This window comes from Beta vulgaris, chromosome 1, assembly GCF_026745355.1.
Source record: "Beta vulgaris subsp. vulgaris cultivar EL10 chromosome 1, EL10.2, whole genome shotgun sequence".
NCBI lineage: Eukaryota > Viridiplantae > Streptophyta > Magnoliopsida > Caryophyllales > Amaranthaceae > Beta > Beta vulgaris.
The window spans coordinates 27,426,718-27,444,405 of NC_079202.1; the positions used below are offsets into that span (position 1 = coordinate 27,426,718).

At 38.7% G+C, this 17,688-nt stretch overlaps 1 protein-coding gene across 3 annotated transcripts; it reads right to left on the reverse strand.

The window, feature by feature from the left end:
- Positions 1 to 608: 608 nt before the first annotated feature.
- On the reverse strand, positions 609 to 13,959 carry LOC104898577 (B3 domain-containing protein Os01g0723500). 3 transcript variants are annotated; one of them, XM_010685674.3, is made up of 8 exons: positions 13,766 to 13,957; positions 13,476 to 13,591; positions 11,780 to 12,413; positions 10,904 to 11,034; positions 3,682 to 4,237; positions 3,329 to 3,528; positions 2,025 to 2,383; positions 609 to 928 (listed from the first exon to the last, which is right to left on the reverse strand). In XM_010685674.3, exons 2-7 carry the CDS (start codon positions 13,539 to 13,541, stop codon positions 2,054 to 2,056), a joined length of 1,917 nt encoding a protein of 638 aa, XP_010683976.1. In that variant the 5' UTR covers positions 13,542 to 13,591; positions 13,766 to 13,957; the 3' UTR covers positions 609 to 928; positions 2,025 to 2,053. The 3 variants fall into 3 exon arrangements, with proteins under 3 accessions (XP_010683976.1, XP_010683984.1, XP_048500934.1); XM_010685682.4 differs by having other exon boundaries at positions 3,700 to 4,237; positions 13,766 to 13,956; XM_048644977.2 differs by lacking the exon at positions 609 to 928 and adding an exon at positions 1,434 to 1,506 and having other exon boundaries at positions 13,766 to 13,959.
- Between the last annotated feature and the right edge of the window lie 3,729 nt (positions 13,960 to 17,688).

The window sequence follows — 17,688 nt, forward strand, 5'->3', positions numbered from 1 at the left end:
CTTGTCCACCTACAAACTAAATTGATGGGTCGGTCAAGGGTAGCAGTGCCACTGCCGACATCATTATTCGGGCTCACAACGGCTCTCTCCTCCATGCCACAACGTTCAACCTTGGTGAAGCTAAATTTTTTGTGTCCGAAGCAACAATTCTCCGTAGAGGTATCAAAGTAGCTCTCCAAAAAGGTATCAATAACATTATAATTGAATTGAAGAAAATCTCATGGTCATTAATGCGCTTAATAGTTCTTGGTCGACCCCATTGAAGATTGCAAACATCATTCACGATTGTAAACTCCTCCTTGATCAATTTCATCACACTCAAGCTTGACACGTGTTTCGACAAGCAAATCAAGGTGGTGATTGGATCACCAATGTGGAACATCTTATTACAAATTCTTTTGATATTCACTCATGTAATAACTCAGCTTTACAACAAATTGTAGGATAGTAATAACTCAGCTTTACATCAAATTATTGTATCCAACACATTGAGAATACCCCTCGTGAGGATAGACTCCTAATGTATTTTTCCTTACCATTTTTTTTTTATAAAAAAAGTTAAGAATTCCATCACCTTGGTCATTAAGCTACACATATACACCCATAAGAACCTTAAAACCAACCAAAAAGACCTTTTTATTTATTTTAAACTGACGTTAGCTACAGAAGTTGCTCTGATGACAGTCAAGCCACCAAGCTGATACTTCTAAAAAGTTCGAACACATCAAGAGTACTATATTTTACACTGAAAAAACTCGGTTTTCATTGTTCTTGATGAAGTAGAACTTAGCAAGTATATACAATGGCTAAATGGAAAATAGCCCCTGAAATTGATTTCACAGAAGTTGTTACTGCTGATGGTATAGGATGGTAGATTATGATATTCTTCGCGTCGAAACTTGGATGATGACAACTGATGGTGGCTAACCTACACATAGTTGACAATCATATAAGAGTGGTGCCACAGATTTGCACATACATAAGCAGTGGATGCTTAGAATTTAGGTTCTTATGGTGGGTGGGGTTGTAGTTACTTCTGAGACTGTCCAATTGTGCTATAATTAGTGCGCCACATAATTGCAGCACGTCTTGAACAGCTGCTAATTACTTTCGAGATGTCCAATTATGCCACAACTGATGCGCCATATAATCTAGAACAGCTGCTAATTACTTCCGAGATTAAAGTTGAGAAATACAGGTTCCTCGAGCACACAAATTTAAACACAACTCACCAATCAAAAGGAACTAAATACTGAAAGAAGGAACACATAAAAGTGACATATTGACCCTTTACTTATGTTCTTTATAGTAGCTTTTACCAACGAACAGGAAAATACATTGAAATAAGGAGAGGGAGACCCACTTAAGAGAAATGGAATATGAAGTAAATTATGAGAAAGGTACCAAGAGTTCCCAGCACTCTGAGTAGCAGGTAATAAAACATCTAGTCCACATTAAACGTCCAATTCTTTTTCAATGTATTTATACAATCCAAAGCAAGTTATCCTGAAGAAGAAGAAACGGAAAATAGTGACGTGAAGTAACACACTACTCCCAAGTCTTATATAAAAAATGTGGAAACCTACATCAGATTCACTAAAGAAGAAACAAGTTATAGAGACGTGAAAAACTTTCATTTCTCAAGTAACATTGCTAATCACCATGCTCTAGCTAGCAGAAAACGAACATTAGAGATGGTGCAGAAGACTATCGAGCTTCATATATAGTATCCCAACGAAAACAAGATACAAGATGGAAAAGTGGGAGAAGGCCTGGGAAGGGCGTTGACCATAAGATACAATTCAAGTTGATGTCACAGGAGGACATAAGAGCATCACTCTTCCTTTAACTTTATGGAGATAAATAGGCAAGGAATTCAGAGAAAGAACACAATTTTAACACTCATTCTCCACCTGACAACAACGATGCTATGTTTGACAATAAGAAAATTCTGAAGTATGACGAAATGCCATTAAGAAGAAAATAAGGAAGATCTGCGGGAGCAGAGGCACAGTAGAGCTTACCTGTGTAGGTGCCCAAAGCAAACCAAACTTCATAGCTCAGGCAGATCCCTGAATTGGATGGACTCAATGGAGACTGTTAAATCATCAGCTACAGCTTCATCATTTAAATTCTTCAGCGCCTTTTGACGACCCTCAAATACACGCACCTGCAACACCCTCTCATCAATAAGTTCAAAGACACATGTGTCCCCGACTTTCAGGCCATTCATACGAGCAAAGGACATCCAGCCTCCATAGAACTTTGTCTGATATCCATAACGACCTGAAGTAACATTCCAAGATTCCCCTCTCAAATTACGAAGAATGACCTCAGTCTTGTAACATGGAAGATATGCAGTTGAAAACTTCCTAGGCACAGCCTGTTTTAGAGAGCACATCAAACACTCAGATAAATCCACATATAAAGAACAGAATAAGAAACAGAAAGTGTAATGAATAAAAATAGTTCTCTAGTTAGATTTTAAGATTTTTGTTTATCTAAGAAAATATGGAGCTGAGGCAGGCTAAGGGGAAATGAAGAAACAGAAAACAAAATTAAGTTATTTGAGTTTTATGCTTCCTGTTGCCTCCATTCTTCAGCAAGTTAAACAATCAGCAGCTCTGCTCAATCAATTGACTGCTTAGAGAGTTTGCTGGATTCTTGAAGTCCTGGCCGTGCAACAAGTTTCTTCTAAAGTAGCCTCCGTATTCAGAAAGCCTTCAAATGATCATTGATTATAGGGGTTCTATGTGCTTTAAAGACTTTTATGTGTAGGCATTCTATTATTCAGAAAGTTGTTACTCAATTGTGTCAGTTTCTTTGGTTAGTCAGGTTTGTCTTTATTTTTCTTTTATTCATTTAGGTTTAAGTTTTCTTGTAGTCTTGGTGTCGGGGTTGGCCAATCTTGTGAGACGATCCTCTGTATTTGTACTTTCTTTGTGTACCTTCATGTAGGTTCTTTCATGGAAACATCTTCAATCTGCAGTTAGGTGGGTGTATAGCTAGGGTTTCTTTGAGCTTTTGGTTTTTCTCTGTGGGTTGCGCTTCTGAAGCTCTTCATAGTTTTCTCTCCAAATAAGAAAATAACCAAGTGTGACGAAAGTACCAAATACAATGCTGCGAAAACAATGCGACGATGGGCAAAAAAACTCAAAAAAAAGAATTTAGCTCAATATCCGTTAACTAGTACATTGTACATAATGTAAGAGTGATGCAGGGGTAGGACATCATTACCATGTCAAGTGGAGCAACAAAATGAAGAAAAAAAGGCATAATATGTCTTGGAAAATGAAAGGTTTAGGAAAGTATAAGCAAATGTTCTCACCAGAGTAAATGAACCACCAACATTAGAGCTCATCATGACCTTCATGAAACTAGGAAAAGGAGAATTAAAAGCTACAGCTTCACTGGCTTCTTCAGCTCTAGGCTGCATGTTTTTAGTTGGTACGGCTTGTAAATCTAACTGATTGTTTGCGCTTGTTTGATATGATATAGTTTCCCCGGCATTACACACTAGAAGATCATCTGACAGCATGAAGCAAAGAGACTGAATTCGGAGGTAGAAAAAATACTAATGGTTTCATAACATAACCCCACACCGTTAATAATATGTTTATAAATCACAAGTCACTACTATGTGCAACTAATATGATATGTAAAGTGATTATTAGAAAAGACCTGATGTAGAATCATCACCAGTTTCAATAGAAGATTTGGAAGCATAGGCAGGACCCTTTACAAATATAGAACCAGCAACTGTGCCAATGGAGGATGCAGCCTCTTGAAGCATATAAGGCCTTTTATATGTTTTCTTTTCATGCTTATTGTCTTGAAATGTGCATGGCTCAATTGTTTGCTCTAAATCTTTTGAAGGATGCACTCCTGTAGCTTGTGCTACATTTTCGACTGTTCCAAGACACTGTCTACCCGATGTAACACCATCATCATCAACAGGAATGCTTCCTATTTGACATTCCATTCCTTCCAAACCTAGACGTATAACACGGACACGCATTTCAAAATTACCTACGAGCTCAAATATGCACACGTCTTCTATTTTGATACTGTTACCACGAACAAAGGCTATCCAGCCACCACAAAGTGTATGCGTTGTCATATGTTGTTTTGCAGATGGAATAGAATTCACGATCCAGCACTTCCCGTCTAAATTCATCAGGGTGACTTTTATTCGGCAGTTTGGAAAATGCAGTCTCGAAAAATGAGTAGGAATTTTCTGCAAGAAGTTAAAGCAAACACTCATACACGAAATGATAGGTAACAACAGCAAGTGGGAGCACTAGAGCAAGAAAATTCTTCAATCTGTTAGTGTTAGTAGCTTGTAAGTTGTGACTTGTAAGGTTCCTGAAGAAGGGCAAGAGCCGAACAATCAAGGGTTACAACACAGTTCACTCATCAAGGCCATGGAAATATCATTCACAGACCCATAACATGCACTGGAAATTATTACAAGAAAATTGGTAGAAAGCCAAAATTAATCCACACACACACACACACACAAAAAAAAGAAAGAACCACCAGAAAGGGGACAACATCTCCAAGACATAGGAGCTATGTTACTCAGACTCTTCATTTTACTAAAAGTACCCATGTCAAATCTTCGCCACTCCGATATGGATTTGGATACTTTGACCCTACATTTTTTTGTCAATAGTATCAAAATTTTCATAAAGTAGATTAGTCAAACACTTAGACACAAATTCATGTCTCACCTGGTATCTGAGCCCGACTAAGATAATACACATGAATACAATGTTATCGCTTCTCATTATTTCCCAAGGAATTAGAGACTGCAATATTATCCAACCAACGTATTGGTAAACTAAGATGCTGTCATGTGATACACGTTTGCAGTAAATCTACTCGAGGTTCACTGTACAAGAACCACTCTAGTAGTAACAAGAAGCAGGGTCGCAGTGCAGAGTTCTATTGATGATCCCCAAAGCGGCGAAAGGTTTACAGCATTCGAGAGGCTGCTCTCTCCAATTACATCCACCAAATAATTCTCAATGATTATCTCTCCTCTCCACTGTTTAAAACAAAACTACTGGCCAAAAGATGCCTTTCTTCTCAATCGATATTGTAAAATCTTCTGTCATTTTCTCTCACTACAACATATTTTCTATGAGTCATCATAACTAACTCAATACAGAATAATTGAGCAATAACTTAGCTGCTCTTCTGCTGTAAGTGAAGCGAATGGGTGGGTCCATTGCATTACCCCCTCCCCAAAGATTCACCTTGTCCTCAAGGTGAAAGTCAGGGAACCTTTCTTGGATCCAGGCAAACTGCTTCCAAGTGGGTCAAAAATCAGACAATCCCTGCCATTCAATGAGGATGTCTTGGGTGGAGGTGTCTCCTTGAGTGATGTTGCACACACCTAATAAGGCTTCAGGTTGTGCTGCCAACTCCAGGTCAGAATTGAGCTGGATAGGTACGGCAGAGGGAACAGGAGGAGAGGGCCCACTAGCTGGTTTCAATTGCGAGACAAGGAATATAGGATGAATATTGCTAGTCGCCGAAAGAGCCAATTTGTAAGCCACTGAGCCAATTTTAGCCAAAATCTCATAGGGACCATAAAACTTAGCTGCAATTTCCCAAATGGTCTGCAAGTCAATGAGTGTCGATGATATGGTTGGAGTTCGAGATACACCATATCACCCACCTCGAAAATTATCTGCTTGAGTTTTCATGCGCTGTGGAGCTCGCGGCATATTGACTCGTAAATCATCTAAAATGGCATCCCATTCTTAAAAGTGGGCATCTAAAGAGCCTACAGCAGTGCTGCCATGTCCATGGCGAATTAGGTGAGGAGGTTCTCGCTCGTAGAGAGCACGAAATGGTGACATGTTTACGGAGAAGTGAGGTGAGGTGAGGTGTTGTATGAGATCTTGACTCAAGCTAACCAATCAGACCCTGGGTTTAGTTTTGTTGATTCAAAGCAACGGAGATAGGTTTTCAGACATTTGTTGACCACCTTCGATTGACCGTTGGTGTTTGGGCGGTAGGTTCTGCTACGCAGCAAGGAAGTCTGGTGATGTGATATTCTTGGCGGTTTCAAGTATATTGCACGAATTAACTATGAAATGAAAAAGGATATTACTAAGTAGCGGTTAAGAGTATGATCGAACACGTCTCGGTTGTTTAATTTAGGTTTACTACTCGGAAACCAATTAGTTAGCTCCTGCTCAACTCAAGCAATAGATGCAAATTCGAAAACTCTTAACACTTTTTTCATTAATGAAGAACGAAGCCTTAAATAGGCGTGTTACATCCTAAGTAAACTAGGAAAAGGAAACTAAATAAAGATAACTTAATAATAACAAACTAAAAGATAAACAACTCTAACTAACTATACTTTGGGGGCAAGGCTAGCTCACACGCCTAGTATAGTTAATCTCCTAATCAAACTAGAACTCCTAATGCGCATAAAGTAAGAAAAACATATCCTAAGTAGAATAACAAAAACTTACAAGTAAAAGACTTCTACTACCAATATAACTATAACTAACTTATAATACCAATCTAATTAGGAATACTAATCCACCTAGGATTTTGCCTGCTAATTCAACTAGAATTAGGATTACATTTTATAATCCTAACACAACTAGGAGTTATAATTCAAATAGAACTAGGATTACATGAGTATTATTCCTACTACAACTAGGAAAACTACCAATACTCGTAATAGAACTAGGAGTATTTTACAAGTGGGATTAAGCTAGATTGATCCCTTCACACATGCATTATCTGGTGGTGCAGGTGCAGGCAGAAGAGTTCCTTCTAAATATTACTCATGAAGATGTGCTCCTATCGGAGAGAATTTCCGAAAATTGAAGCTCGGAATCCGTGTAAACGGACAACTTCTCGGATGGAGATTCCGCCAACAGAGAGGCCGTTTAGGGATGTTTTAATCCGATGAAGTGCGCGAAGTTAGTGAAACGGTGCACCACAACAAGGATAGTGTCAAAACCTTTCGAGCTTGGCAAGCCCTCCAATAAAGTCGATTGATATATGGTCCCAGTCTGGGTGGCTGCTTTGTTTTGTTGACACAACGCCCATTGTTGCACATATCGAGTCACTGCTTTTCGCTATACCACTATGAGGCAAGACACTTGAGATTGATGGAATGCCCACCATAGAGTAAGTCACGACACAAATGGAGGAGACCGCGGGTGAGGGTGGTGGAGGTAGGGATCACCTTTCGACCCTTATAGAGGAACTAGTTATATTCACCACAAAAGCCTCCAATGATTTTGCCACCTTCAATATCTTTCATAAATGGAGAAAAGGGTCTTCGAAGAATTGTTGGTAGACAAGGCTTGATAACAGGCCCAAGGCTTGAATCTAGTTGTTGGGGGCTCGATGGAGCATCAACCACTCTATTTGAGGTCCATGGCTTGTATTGTAGTATTGTAACTGAAATGTGACCCATTTATGATATTCGAATCCCATTTCACATTGATCTATGAGAAATCCCTAATTAGTGTCACCACTTTTGGACTAAAAGCACTATTGCCAAAAGTGCTTTTTCATAAATGGGCATAAGATAGCCTCGTTGGCCCGAAGTATGGTTGTAGAATGCTATTGTCCATTGTCTTAAATTAAAACCGCACCCAGTCCGTAGTCCGTAGCCAAGATGGAAGTTTGGGTTATCGCCTGTTTGAGAACGCATTGCCTCGATTACCCACCCAAAGCATCTTTCCTTAATTGGTCTGTAAACGACCACCCAGCACCGTATTGTGAGATAAACTTGTAATAACCCGTTAGTCCCATGAAGCCTCTGAGATACTTGATATTATGTGGGGTGGGCCAGTCCATCATTGACCGAATTTTCTCATTGTCCGCTACCACTCCTTGGCAGGTACCACATGACCTAAGGAGGATATTTGGGCTTGATTAGCATATATCTTATGGGTTATCAACAGCTCAAAAACCTGTGCTAAGTGTCGAATATGGCTTTCTTCACTTTGACAATATATAAAAATATCGTCAAAAAAGATAACACAAGTTTGCGAAGGAAACACAAGAAAATGTCATTCAATAATGATTGTCAGTGAGCCCAAAAGGCATCACTAGAAACTCATAGTAGCCATCATGGGTGCGAAAAGCGATCTTGTGGATTTCAGTTACTTGAGATCTAATGATATACAAATTTGTAGGTCAAACTTAGAGAAGATCGAGGCCTCACATAGCTCATCAAGTAGTTCATCTATTAGAGGGCACTTATCCGGCACCGCTACTTTATTGAGGATCCGATAATCAACACATAAGCACCAGAATCCACCTTTTTTCTTGACCAAAACCAAACTACCGGTCGGAAAGGGTCTATGAGAAGGTTGTACAATTTTGGATTCGATCTCACTTCTTGAATTGGGGTACCATACGAAATTTTGCAATTTGTTTGAGGTTTATGTGGTGCTCGTAGGTTCGTAGGGGGGACAAGTTGTAGGCATGTTGAGCACGAACTGATATCGGGGTAGGACTTTAGTAAGATATGGTAGGATTGGGTTTGGGTTGGTTTGTGGGTTTGAGTTATCTCGATTGGGCTCAACTTGGCTTAATTCCACTAATATTCCTCCACCCTCTTTATTTGGGGTTTTGATCATGGACTTCAAGGAGATTTTGATCGGCCCAATCAAGGGTCCCCAAGTCAGAATCCTCGTTTTGCCATTCACCTCAAATTTCACAATATGCTTATTCTAGTTGGTGATACCAACACCTAATTTTCGAGCCATTGCACACATAGAATGAGGTTGCAGTGTCGCAATTTTAGTGGTAGTAATCCTCTACCAGTGTGACATCTTGCAAATATAGGATTACTCCTTAGCAAACCTGTGTTCCTTCAATCAAAACCCCTATACCTAGCAAAACACTGAAATCTCCAATGGATATTACATTTATGTTTAGGGTTTTAACCATGGTGGTGGAGATGAAGTCATGGGAGGCTCTAAGATCTATCACCACAACAACCTCGGTTTCTCTTATTGTCCCAATGAGCTTCATGGTACTAGGGTTGGTATTGCCCACAGCCAAATTCAAGGAGATTAGATGTAGGGTTATTACGAGATTTTCATGCGCCGGAGATTCCACCCTTTAGTGACCTTCGGCCGTTTGCACTCGTGACCAGCTCCACTTATCATCACAATGGCCATTTTCTCACCTCCATACTCCTTCAAACAACTAATGCTTGCCATATAGTGGATGGGAAAGAGGTGTGGCTGGAGTGGGATGAGGTGGTGTAGATATTTGTGTGGGTTCGGCGGATGTGTGGTTGTTTTGGAGAAGGTTGAGTCGTGGTTTTCGGTTGTGAGGTGCGTAGCGCTAGAGGTTTGAGCCTTTTGGGTCGTAGTCTTATAGCCATATTTCGGATTGGTGATCTTGAAATTTCTCTTTACACTTTTGAGGCTACATCCATGCCTGCATCTAGGTTTAGGGGTCCATGGAATCTTAGCTCTGCTTTAATATCTCCCTTAGCCCAGTGGAGCAAGGAACTCAATAACTTTTTTTCTAGTAATCAAACACCAAGCCAACAAAGTGAGCCATTCTGGGTGGGTGGTGTGGAACTGCTGGGAACTAGGGTTTTAAGTTGCGGTCACTTACTGATCGGTCGGCTCCGATTCTCCCATTGATACCAGAATAGCCATCTCCCTTCAGTCCGACCACGAAGCCTTCCACTTTCTTTACTTGCGCCAGACGGTATAAGTCAAAGTAGCATTTCGCGCAGATTATCCCGTCGTCGGGATTCACGCCATCAAATAGGGGCATGTCCAGTTTTTTAAACTTCCAGTTTGACCCTCCTTTAGAACCTCTAAAGGGTGTTGGTTGCGGGGGTGTACGTAGTGGTCGGGGTGGTGGGGTTGGTGGATGTCCGAGCAAATTGGATCTAAGAATATGATTTTCCATGAATGTCATAAACTTGTCGTTCATTTGTGTCATCTCATCGAGGTAATGCTATTGGGTGTGCTTAATCGAGTTGCGAATTTCAACAAACTCTTGTTTTACTGTTTCCACTCTTTGAGTAACATTATTAGGTGTCAATAAATGACCTAGATAGATGTCGCTCTAATACCAACTGTAGTAAACCTACTAGGAGTTTAACTGTGCAAGAAGGACCCGAACAAGAAGAACCAGGCAGAGTTCTATTGATAATCCCTAAAGGGGTGAAAGGTTTACAGCTTTCGAGAGGCTGCTCTCTCCAATTACATCCACCAAATAATTCCCAATGATTGTCTCTAACTCTATTCTGTAGTTTATAATAAAACTATTAGCCAAAAGATGCCTTTCTTCTCACTAGATATTCTAGATTCGTTTGTCATTTTCTCTCTCTACAACAGATTTTATATGAGTCATCATAACTTGCTCGATACAGAATAATCGGTTTATTACTTAGCTTCTGCTGTAGGTGAAGAGAATGGGTGGACATATTGCAACGTTTCAGTATGTGAAGGAAGCAAAACTAACCTAACAATAAATCACCACAAAAAGGAAGTGCAATAAACCTCAGCCAGTAGCCAACATGTTCAATAATTAGAGGAAATCATCCTGGTATTCTCAGAAATTTAGGACTCTAATTTCCCACTACATCTAATGAAACATAGCTAGATAATTCGGGATTCTATATAGATTTCAAGCAATTTAATAATTTGGCATACTAAATATAAAATCACCAAAGAAGCATTGAAAATTACACCAACATCTAACTGTTACTGTGTTCGTTCTTGTACTTCCAGTCAAAACTTTTATGTACATGCCCTACACATACACCAAAGCTATCCATTTACGCTTTCAGTTTGTTACATTCATAAATCAAATTACCATCAATGGTTTATATGATCAGAAACCATGAAGCCGGACAAAATTTAATGGGGAAACTACTCACCAGTGTACTGTTACCACTGATATTGGAGTAGCACATAACTCTCACAAAATATGGAAAAGTTGATGTGAAGTATTGAGCTGCCTTTGACTCTATGAACTTCGATATGCTAGGAATGTTCTGCGTGTGAGTTTCTGGTTCAAATAATACAATCAGAAGAATTGTGTTAGGGGAGAGAAACTGAAAGAGCATAAGAACAAAATGTCACATCAATGACTCTGCATAAGCAGTGTTAAATTTCTGTTCACCAGAGAAGGGAAAATGTACCGAACTATTGACTGGCACAATACGAGTTTCAGAAAATAAAGGAGAACTCGAAGTCCATGAAACTTCTTTATAAATATGTAAATTTATAATTGATTACAAGCTGATTTAGGCAGCCAAGTACATGAGGCTCCTGCCACAGAAACCAAGGTCCAGGGGTGCCAACAAATGTAAGCAGCCTTACTGATGCAATTTTGAATGCAGATTTTTTGCTTCAAGCTTTGATGGAGAACCTCTTCGATAAGAGGAAAACCTCCCCCAAGCTAGAGCAATTCCATTCCAAAATACTTAGCTCCACACCAATATCATCCCAGTTCCTCTGAAGAGGCTCAAACCCTGGAAAGGGTAAGGGGAATCGGATATATGCAGACATGCTTCGTCAGCAGCATTGTTTGTTTCCAGTGAACCCTTAAACAAGGAGGGAAAGACTGTATGCAACTTCACAGTCAACCGGGAGCTAAATAGTTTAATGGCTCATTTTAATTGAGCCCCTTTATGGTTCAATTGCCAGGACGTTTGACTCACTTAGAACAATGTTTAAAATTGCTAGCTGTTCACAATAGGGAGGAGAATATGCCTCTGTATAATTAACTGCAAAAAAGTCAGCATGCTTACTTATTGTCTTTTTCAAAACTTTTTTCACTTTTGAAGCAATTTTTCTGACACGGAAATCTACTGAATTTGCCATCCCGTCAGGTCCTCTAGGAGCAGCAATAGCCAAGACAACTGTCCTATCAGATGACTGGGCAAAGTTCTTAGTTGTAATATCATGCCCACTCGTTACAGTTTTCCTGAAGTCCTGACAATTCTTGGTACGTGTTTTTAACTTGTGTTCCTTGTTTTCAGCAGGAACATATAGATTAACAGGTAGCCAGCTTCCCCTCATTTTCTTTTCAGCAACTATTTTTAGTTTGGGAGCTTCCACATCCCTTTCTCTTTTCTTTCCCAAGTTTTCACAGCATTCAGAAGCTAATTGCGTGCAATTTGCATAAAAGGCTTCGTCTTTCTCACATGAACTTTGATCAAAAATTTGTACGGTGAAATTCGAATCTCCATCATATTCGAAGACTAGAGAGTCACCACACTCTATGGAATGATCCTTAACAAATGTAGACCATCCATCTTGGAAAAACAAGTGACCATTGTACTCAAATAGATTGACATGCCATATGTTACCACTTGGTCCTACCAAAGAGAGAGATCCGGAAGTTCGTCCCCCGAGGTGCTTAACAAATTTAGATGGTACTTTCTGCCAGCAAAATGTTTAGTGACCATCAGCTTAATGGAAAGTTAAATTTTCATATATGAGGATCCCATAATATCATTAAGAAACAACAATGAAAACATAATTTAAAGTCATCTTCCTACATCGAAAAACAAATCATCCTGCTTTGATCATGGTATTATATGCTCCCAGTAAGCACAGCAACCATTGAAGTAGCATAGAGTCAAATCAAAGAAATGACAAATATACAATTCCATGTTCCAACAAGACACTAGTCAGTTAATGACTCTTGAAATGTCTGTACAAAAATTTTAATTCTAGACATTCATCGTCCATTCATTAGCTCCAGGCATGCATCACACCATTAATTATGCTAAAATTCTGAGCTAGAGATGAGCATTTCCTTTTCGTGAAAAAATGACTTAGCCAACTACGTATTATGAGCCATGGATTAATAGTTTCTCGTTGTTTCAGTAATGATCGAAACACAAATATGCAGCTAGTATTGGTCTGAAGTCAGAGTAGTTTGCACTTTACAAAAGGCAAAAGCAATATAACATTAAAACTTTCAAAGAACCAGGATTCAGACATATGGTAAGACAAAAGCAACTAATTGATGTTCGATAAGATGCTAATTTTTGTCTCTAATTCATCGTTTTGTTAAAAGACTCGTATTTCAAGTGAGCACATAGTTAAAAAAAAAGCTTTAAATGCTGATTTTCAACAACGGAAATGTAAAAGCTCTCTCGAGATACATTGTTTTCTTCTCCTGGAATTTCATTATCTCATTTTCAGTGAGAGAGCCAAATCAAGTTATACTATATAGCCCAACTGCCCAAGTATTGAACTTATGTGTTTCATTAACATCCAAAAATTTAGCATGCAAAATCTTCCTTCTTAGACAACTACTAGTAAATGGGAAAAAGAAGATACACCCCGTCCCTCCCCCAAGAAAAAAGAAAAGAGAACCCCAGCAAAAAAAAAAAAAAACCCCAAATAAAAAATATATATATTAAACTCATGTCTGAAATTAAGCAAGACAAAACAAAATTCATGCAAAAAAACTGAGAAAATGTGATATATTACCAGCCTGTTAGAGCTCAAATTAGGAAGAAAAACCTCCAAGAAATGAGGCCTCCTACCACTCATCATCTTCAACGATTCTCCTTCAAGTATTAGACACGCTATATTTTACTCGCATTCTGCGTAAGATTTCATAAATTAGATTTAGATTGTGAAGTTTTATCCGCGTTTTTTGTGTTTCTGCAACAAAATTTGTTTCTTTGAACAGAGATGCCATGAATTGAGAACAGTACTCAGAGAAGGGAAAGAAGCAGAAAAAGAAATCATAGAATATTATTGGTTCAAGAACTCACCTGAAAGTACTTGTACTGCAATTCGCTCCACCCAAGAGAGAGAGAAAGAGACGGAGGAAGAGAGAGTGGGATGTTAGACTGTCGGGTGTACGAGAGAGGTGAGTCGTTTTGATTACCCGCGCTTAAACGGGAAAGAGTGAGGAAGTCAGGCAGGACTGCAGGAGGCTCAACACCCAACGGTGTGGTGGTCAACAAAGAAGTGTGGCCCACATGTTTTGTAAAAAAAATAGGAAATTATTGATAGAAACAGTCTAACTATTGGCAGTCTGCCATTTTCAGTCCCAACTAAATATTACTTTCTCCGTTTCTAAATAAGTACAACATTTCTTGTTTTCACGTTTGCCAATGCATTATTTTAATCATTAATATCTTCAATTATCAATAAGTAAAAATTATAAAAAGTTGATATTAAAAAAATTCACATTCAGACGAATCTAACAAGATCCCACATGACTATGTTTTTCCTAAAATGTAAATCACCAAAACTAATTAAAGTTTAAACTCTGAATAGTAAACACTATGCAAATGTTGCACTTATTTAGAAACAGAGGAAGTATTATTTTTGAGCAGTCCTAACTTTGCATCATTTCTTATAAAATTAGTCCTAACAGAGTCATCTGCTACAACCGGTAAAATGTCTGAAATCACCAACTCCCCAACCATGCCACCAACAGTCGGTGCTCTTCCTCCTCATTCTTTCTCGCCGAAGATTCCTTCACACTCAATAATCGCCATCCATAAAAAAATAGAACTTTTGTAAAACAAAAAAAAAAAGAAATTTAGCAAAAATTTTAATAAATCTTCACATGGCATACTAAATCTATCAAATTTGATTCCATATTTTTTCGTTGTTGACGCCATTTTTTCAAATAATACAACTCAAACAAAGAAAATAGGAAAAAGAAAGACAAATTAGAGAGAACAATGCAAAACATAGCTTTCTACTGAAGAGAGGAGATAGAAAATATAGACATTAATGGTGGAAAGGCAAAAAGGTGGCCGAAAGCACAACATAGAGAGTGTAAACTTGTTGACGATTGTATTGAAGAACTTTGAATTTGGAAACCTAGTACAAATCCAACAACCACAATTTGAAGTCAGCACACTTTCTAGTCGAATTTATAATTTTTAATATACGCGATCTTTTGTTTTTAATTGACGTACTCAAAAGAAATCAAAGAGGAAATTAAAATAAAATTGAAAACAATGAGCAAATCGGTAGTATACAAAGGTTAAAATCTACTTGGAGATTTAGAGATATATTTTCAGACCAGGAACAACAAGGATTTACAATTGATGAAGGGGATCAGGATAAGTCATTGTTCAGAGATGAGTGAGAAATGCACTAGTGGAAAAAACCGCAAGGACCGCGGTGCAAGGGCTGCGTTTTTTGAAACACGCAACCCTTAATAGTGAAGGGCAACGGTTAGCCCAAAAATCACAGCCTTTCGTATACGAAGGGTTGCGGTCAATGCAAAAACCGCATCTCTTTTAGTGAAAGGTTGCATTTTTCCTATTAGTAATAAAGGGCTGCAGTTTTTGGGCTAACTGAGCCCTTTATCATTAATTTGGTGGGATGTTGAAAGGAATTTGCGCGGGCTTAAAATGTTCAACCCTAAACCTCAAATTTCATTCTCTCATATCTCACAATCTCACCATCTCCTCTCCATCATTCTCTCTCCTCTCTCACAAATCTCACGGCCTAAACCTCATCTTTCTCTCTCATTTGTCTCTCTCCTCTCTCAATACCCAAATCTCTCCAATTTCACCTCCCTTTTAACCACCACCGGTATTGTTATGTTCCCTATTTTGAGTTTTGAATGATGACAAACCACATTGAACTATTATATTGCATGCATGTTTTTGTTTACATGTGTAGGTGCCAAAGTACGAGTTCAATGGATAGAAAGACGAAGCTAGTGAAGCCAAGTCTTGAAGAATTGCATGAAGACCAAGATCAAGTTGTAGCTTTTAGGTCTTAGATGCAATGTAAGTGGTATAAAGGTTTTAATGCACTATAAAGGTTTGAAACTAGAGAGATGAGGTAGTTGTGGATGACAAGAAACATCGGATACTTGTCATACACAACTACAAGTAAAACTTGGTTGATTGGAACAATCTGGGAACAGATCTGAACCAGTCCTCTAAGATTTACTTCATGCATTCGTATTTTAGGAAAGTTCTCTTTCCGAGTAAAATTGATTTTCAAAATACACGGATGCATGGTTTGATATGTGAGCAAGATTTCTCAAATATGGTAAGTGTGTTATATGATATTATACTGGAGTATATTTTCCTTGGAATTATTTTTCATACTTCCGAGGAAAGTATACTCACATAATATCATGTAATATTTACTTACCAAAGGCTTATTTAAGGTGTTTTGCCAACATACAAACATTAAGCTTTTGCACGATAATTTTGAGTATTCTCTCAGCAAAAGTATTCTCTCTCAAGTACTCAAACCTAGCATAAACCCTAATACCACATAGATCTTAAACTACTCTCATTCTAAGCATTTGAGGTTGTTTTGCTCGTGAGAGAAAAACTTGTTGTATATGAGCATCCTGTGAGTTCAGGTTGCTGGGGAAGTTAACAGGGATCAATTTCATTTGAACCATCATAGTTGGTGGTTGAGTCGAACTTCAAGAGGTGGAAGTTGGGGAATCATCTTGTGCATAGGTGCATAAGTGATTGAGTGTAATTCTTTTGTTATTCTGAGTTGATTAATAAAAGAGTGAGTGAGTGGAGGACGTAGACTTATTTGAAGTCGAACCTCGTTAAATCCTTGTGTTGTTTATTCATTGCTTTTATTTCCGCTGCTAGAATGTTCTTTACTGTTCTTACAATAATCGAAAAAGTTGCAACATTCGGACAAACACTCAATTCACCCCCCCCCTCTTGAGTGTCTCTTGCACTTACAATTGGTATCAGAGCCTAACTTCTTGAAAGGGTAACACCTAGAGAAGGAGGACACAATGACTACTCAAGAAATGACCAGTGGACCCGGAGGATCAAGGCTACCAAAGTTCAATGGAACTAACTATCCTTGGTGGAAGAATTGCATGAGAATTATGATCATTGGCACAACTATGAGTGCTGGATGATCATCAGGAATGGACCAAGGAAGGTGGCTAACAATTCAGATGGAACAGAGAAGAAGGAGAGTGAGTACACTACTACAGATCTGAAGACCTTGAGAAGAAGCAAAGGCCATGTCTCTACTTCAACAAGGTATTGCTGATAATGAGGTAAGTCGTATATTAGCATGCTCTACTGCTAAGAAATATGGGAAACCTTAGAATTAGCCTATGAAGGCACTAGTGAAGTCAGGAAATCTAAAGTTGATATGCTTATGTCTAAATATGAAACTTTTGATATGAACCGAGATGAAAATATAAGAGATATGTTTACTCGTTTCATGACAATTATCAATGAACTTAAATCTCTTGGAAAAGACTTTACTAATGAAGATTTGGTGAGAAAGATCTTGAGAAGTTTGACAGGTAAATGGCTGCCCAAGGTGACTGCTATTCAGGAGGCTAAGGATCTAACGAATTGTCCATGAACAACTTATTGGGTCATTAATGACTCATGAGATGTTGGTAGATCAAAGGAGGAAAGCACAACCAAAAGTCGTGGGTTAGCTTTGAAGGGTGAGGAAAATGATGAAGATACTGATGATGATTGGTCTCATGGCTAAGAGGTTTGAGAGGAGTCTCATAACGTAGTTCAAGGGGAAGTCTTGGAAGAACAAGGGCAACTTGAAGAAGACGAGTCCCAACACTGGTTGCTTCAAATGTGGAGAAACTGGACACATGATCAAGGATTGTCCAGCATGGAAGAATGATAAAGGAGGACAGAGAGAGAAGAAAATGACTAAGAGGGCTATGCTAGCCGCCTGGGGTGATTCTGATTCAGGT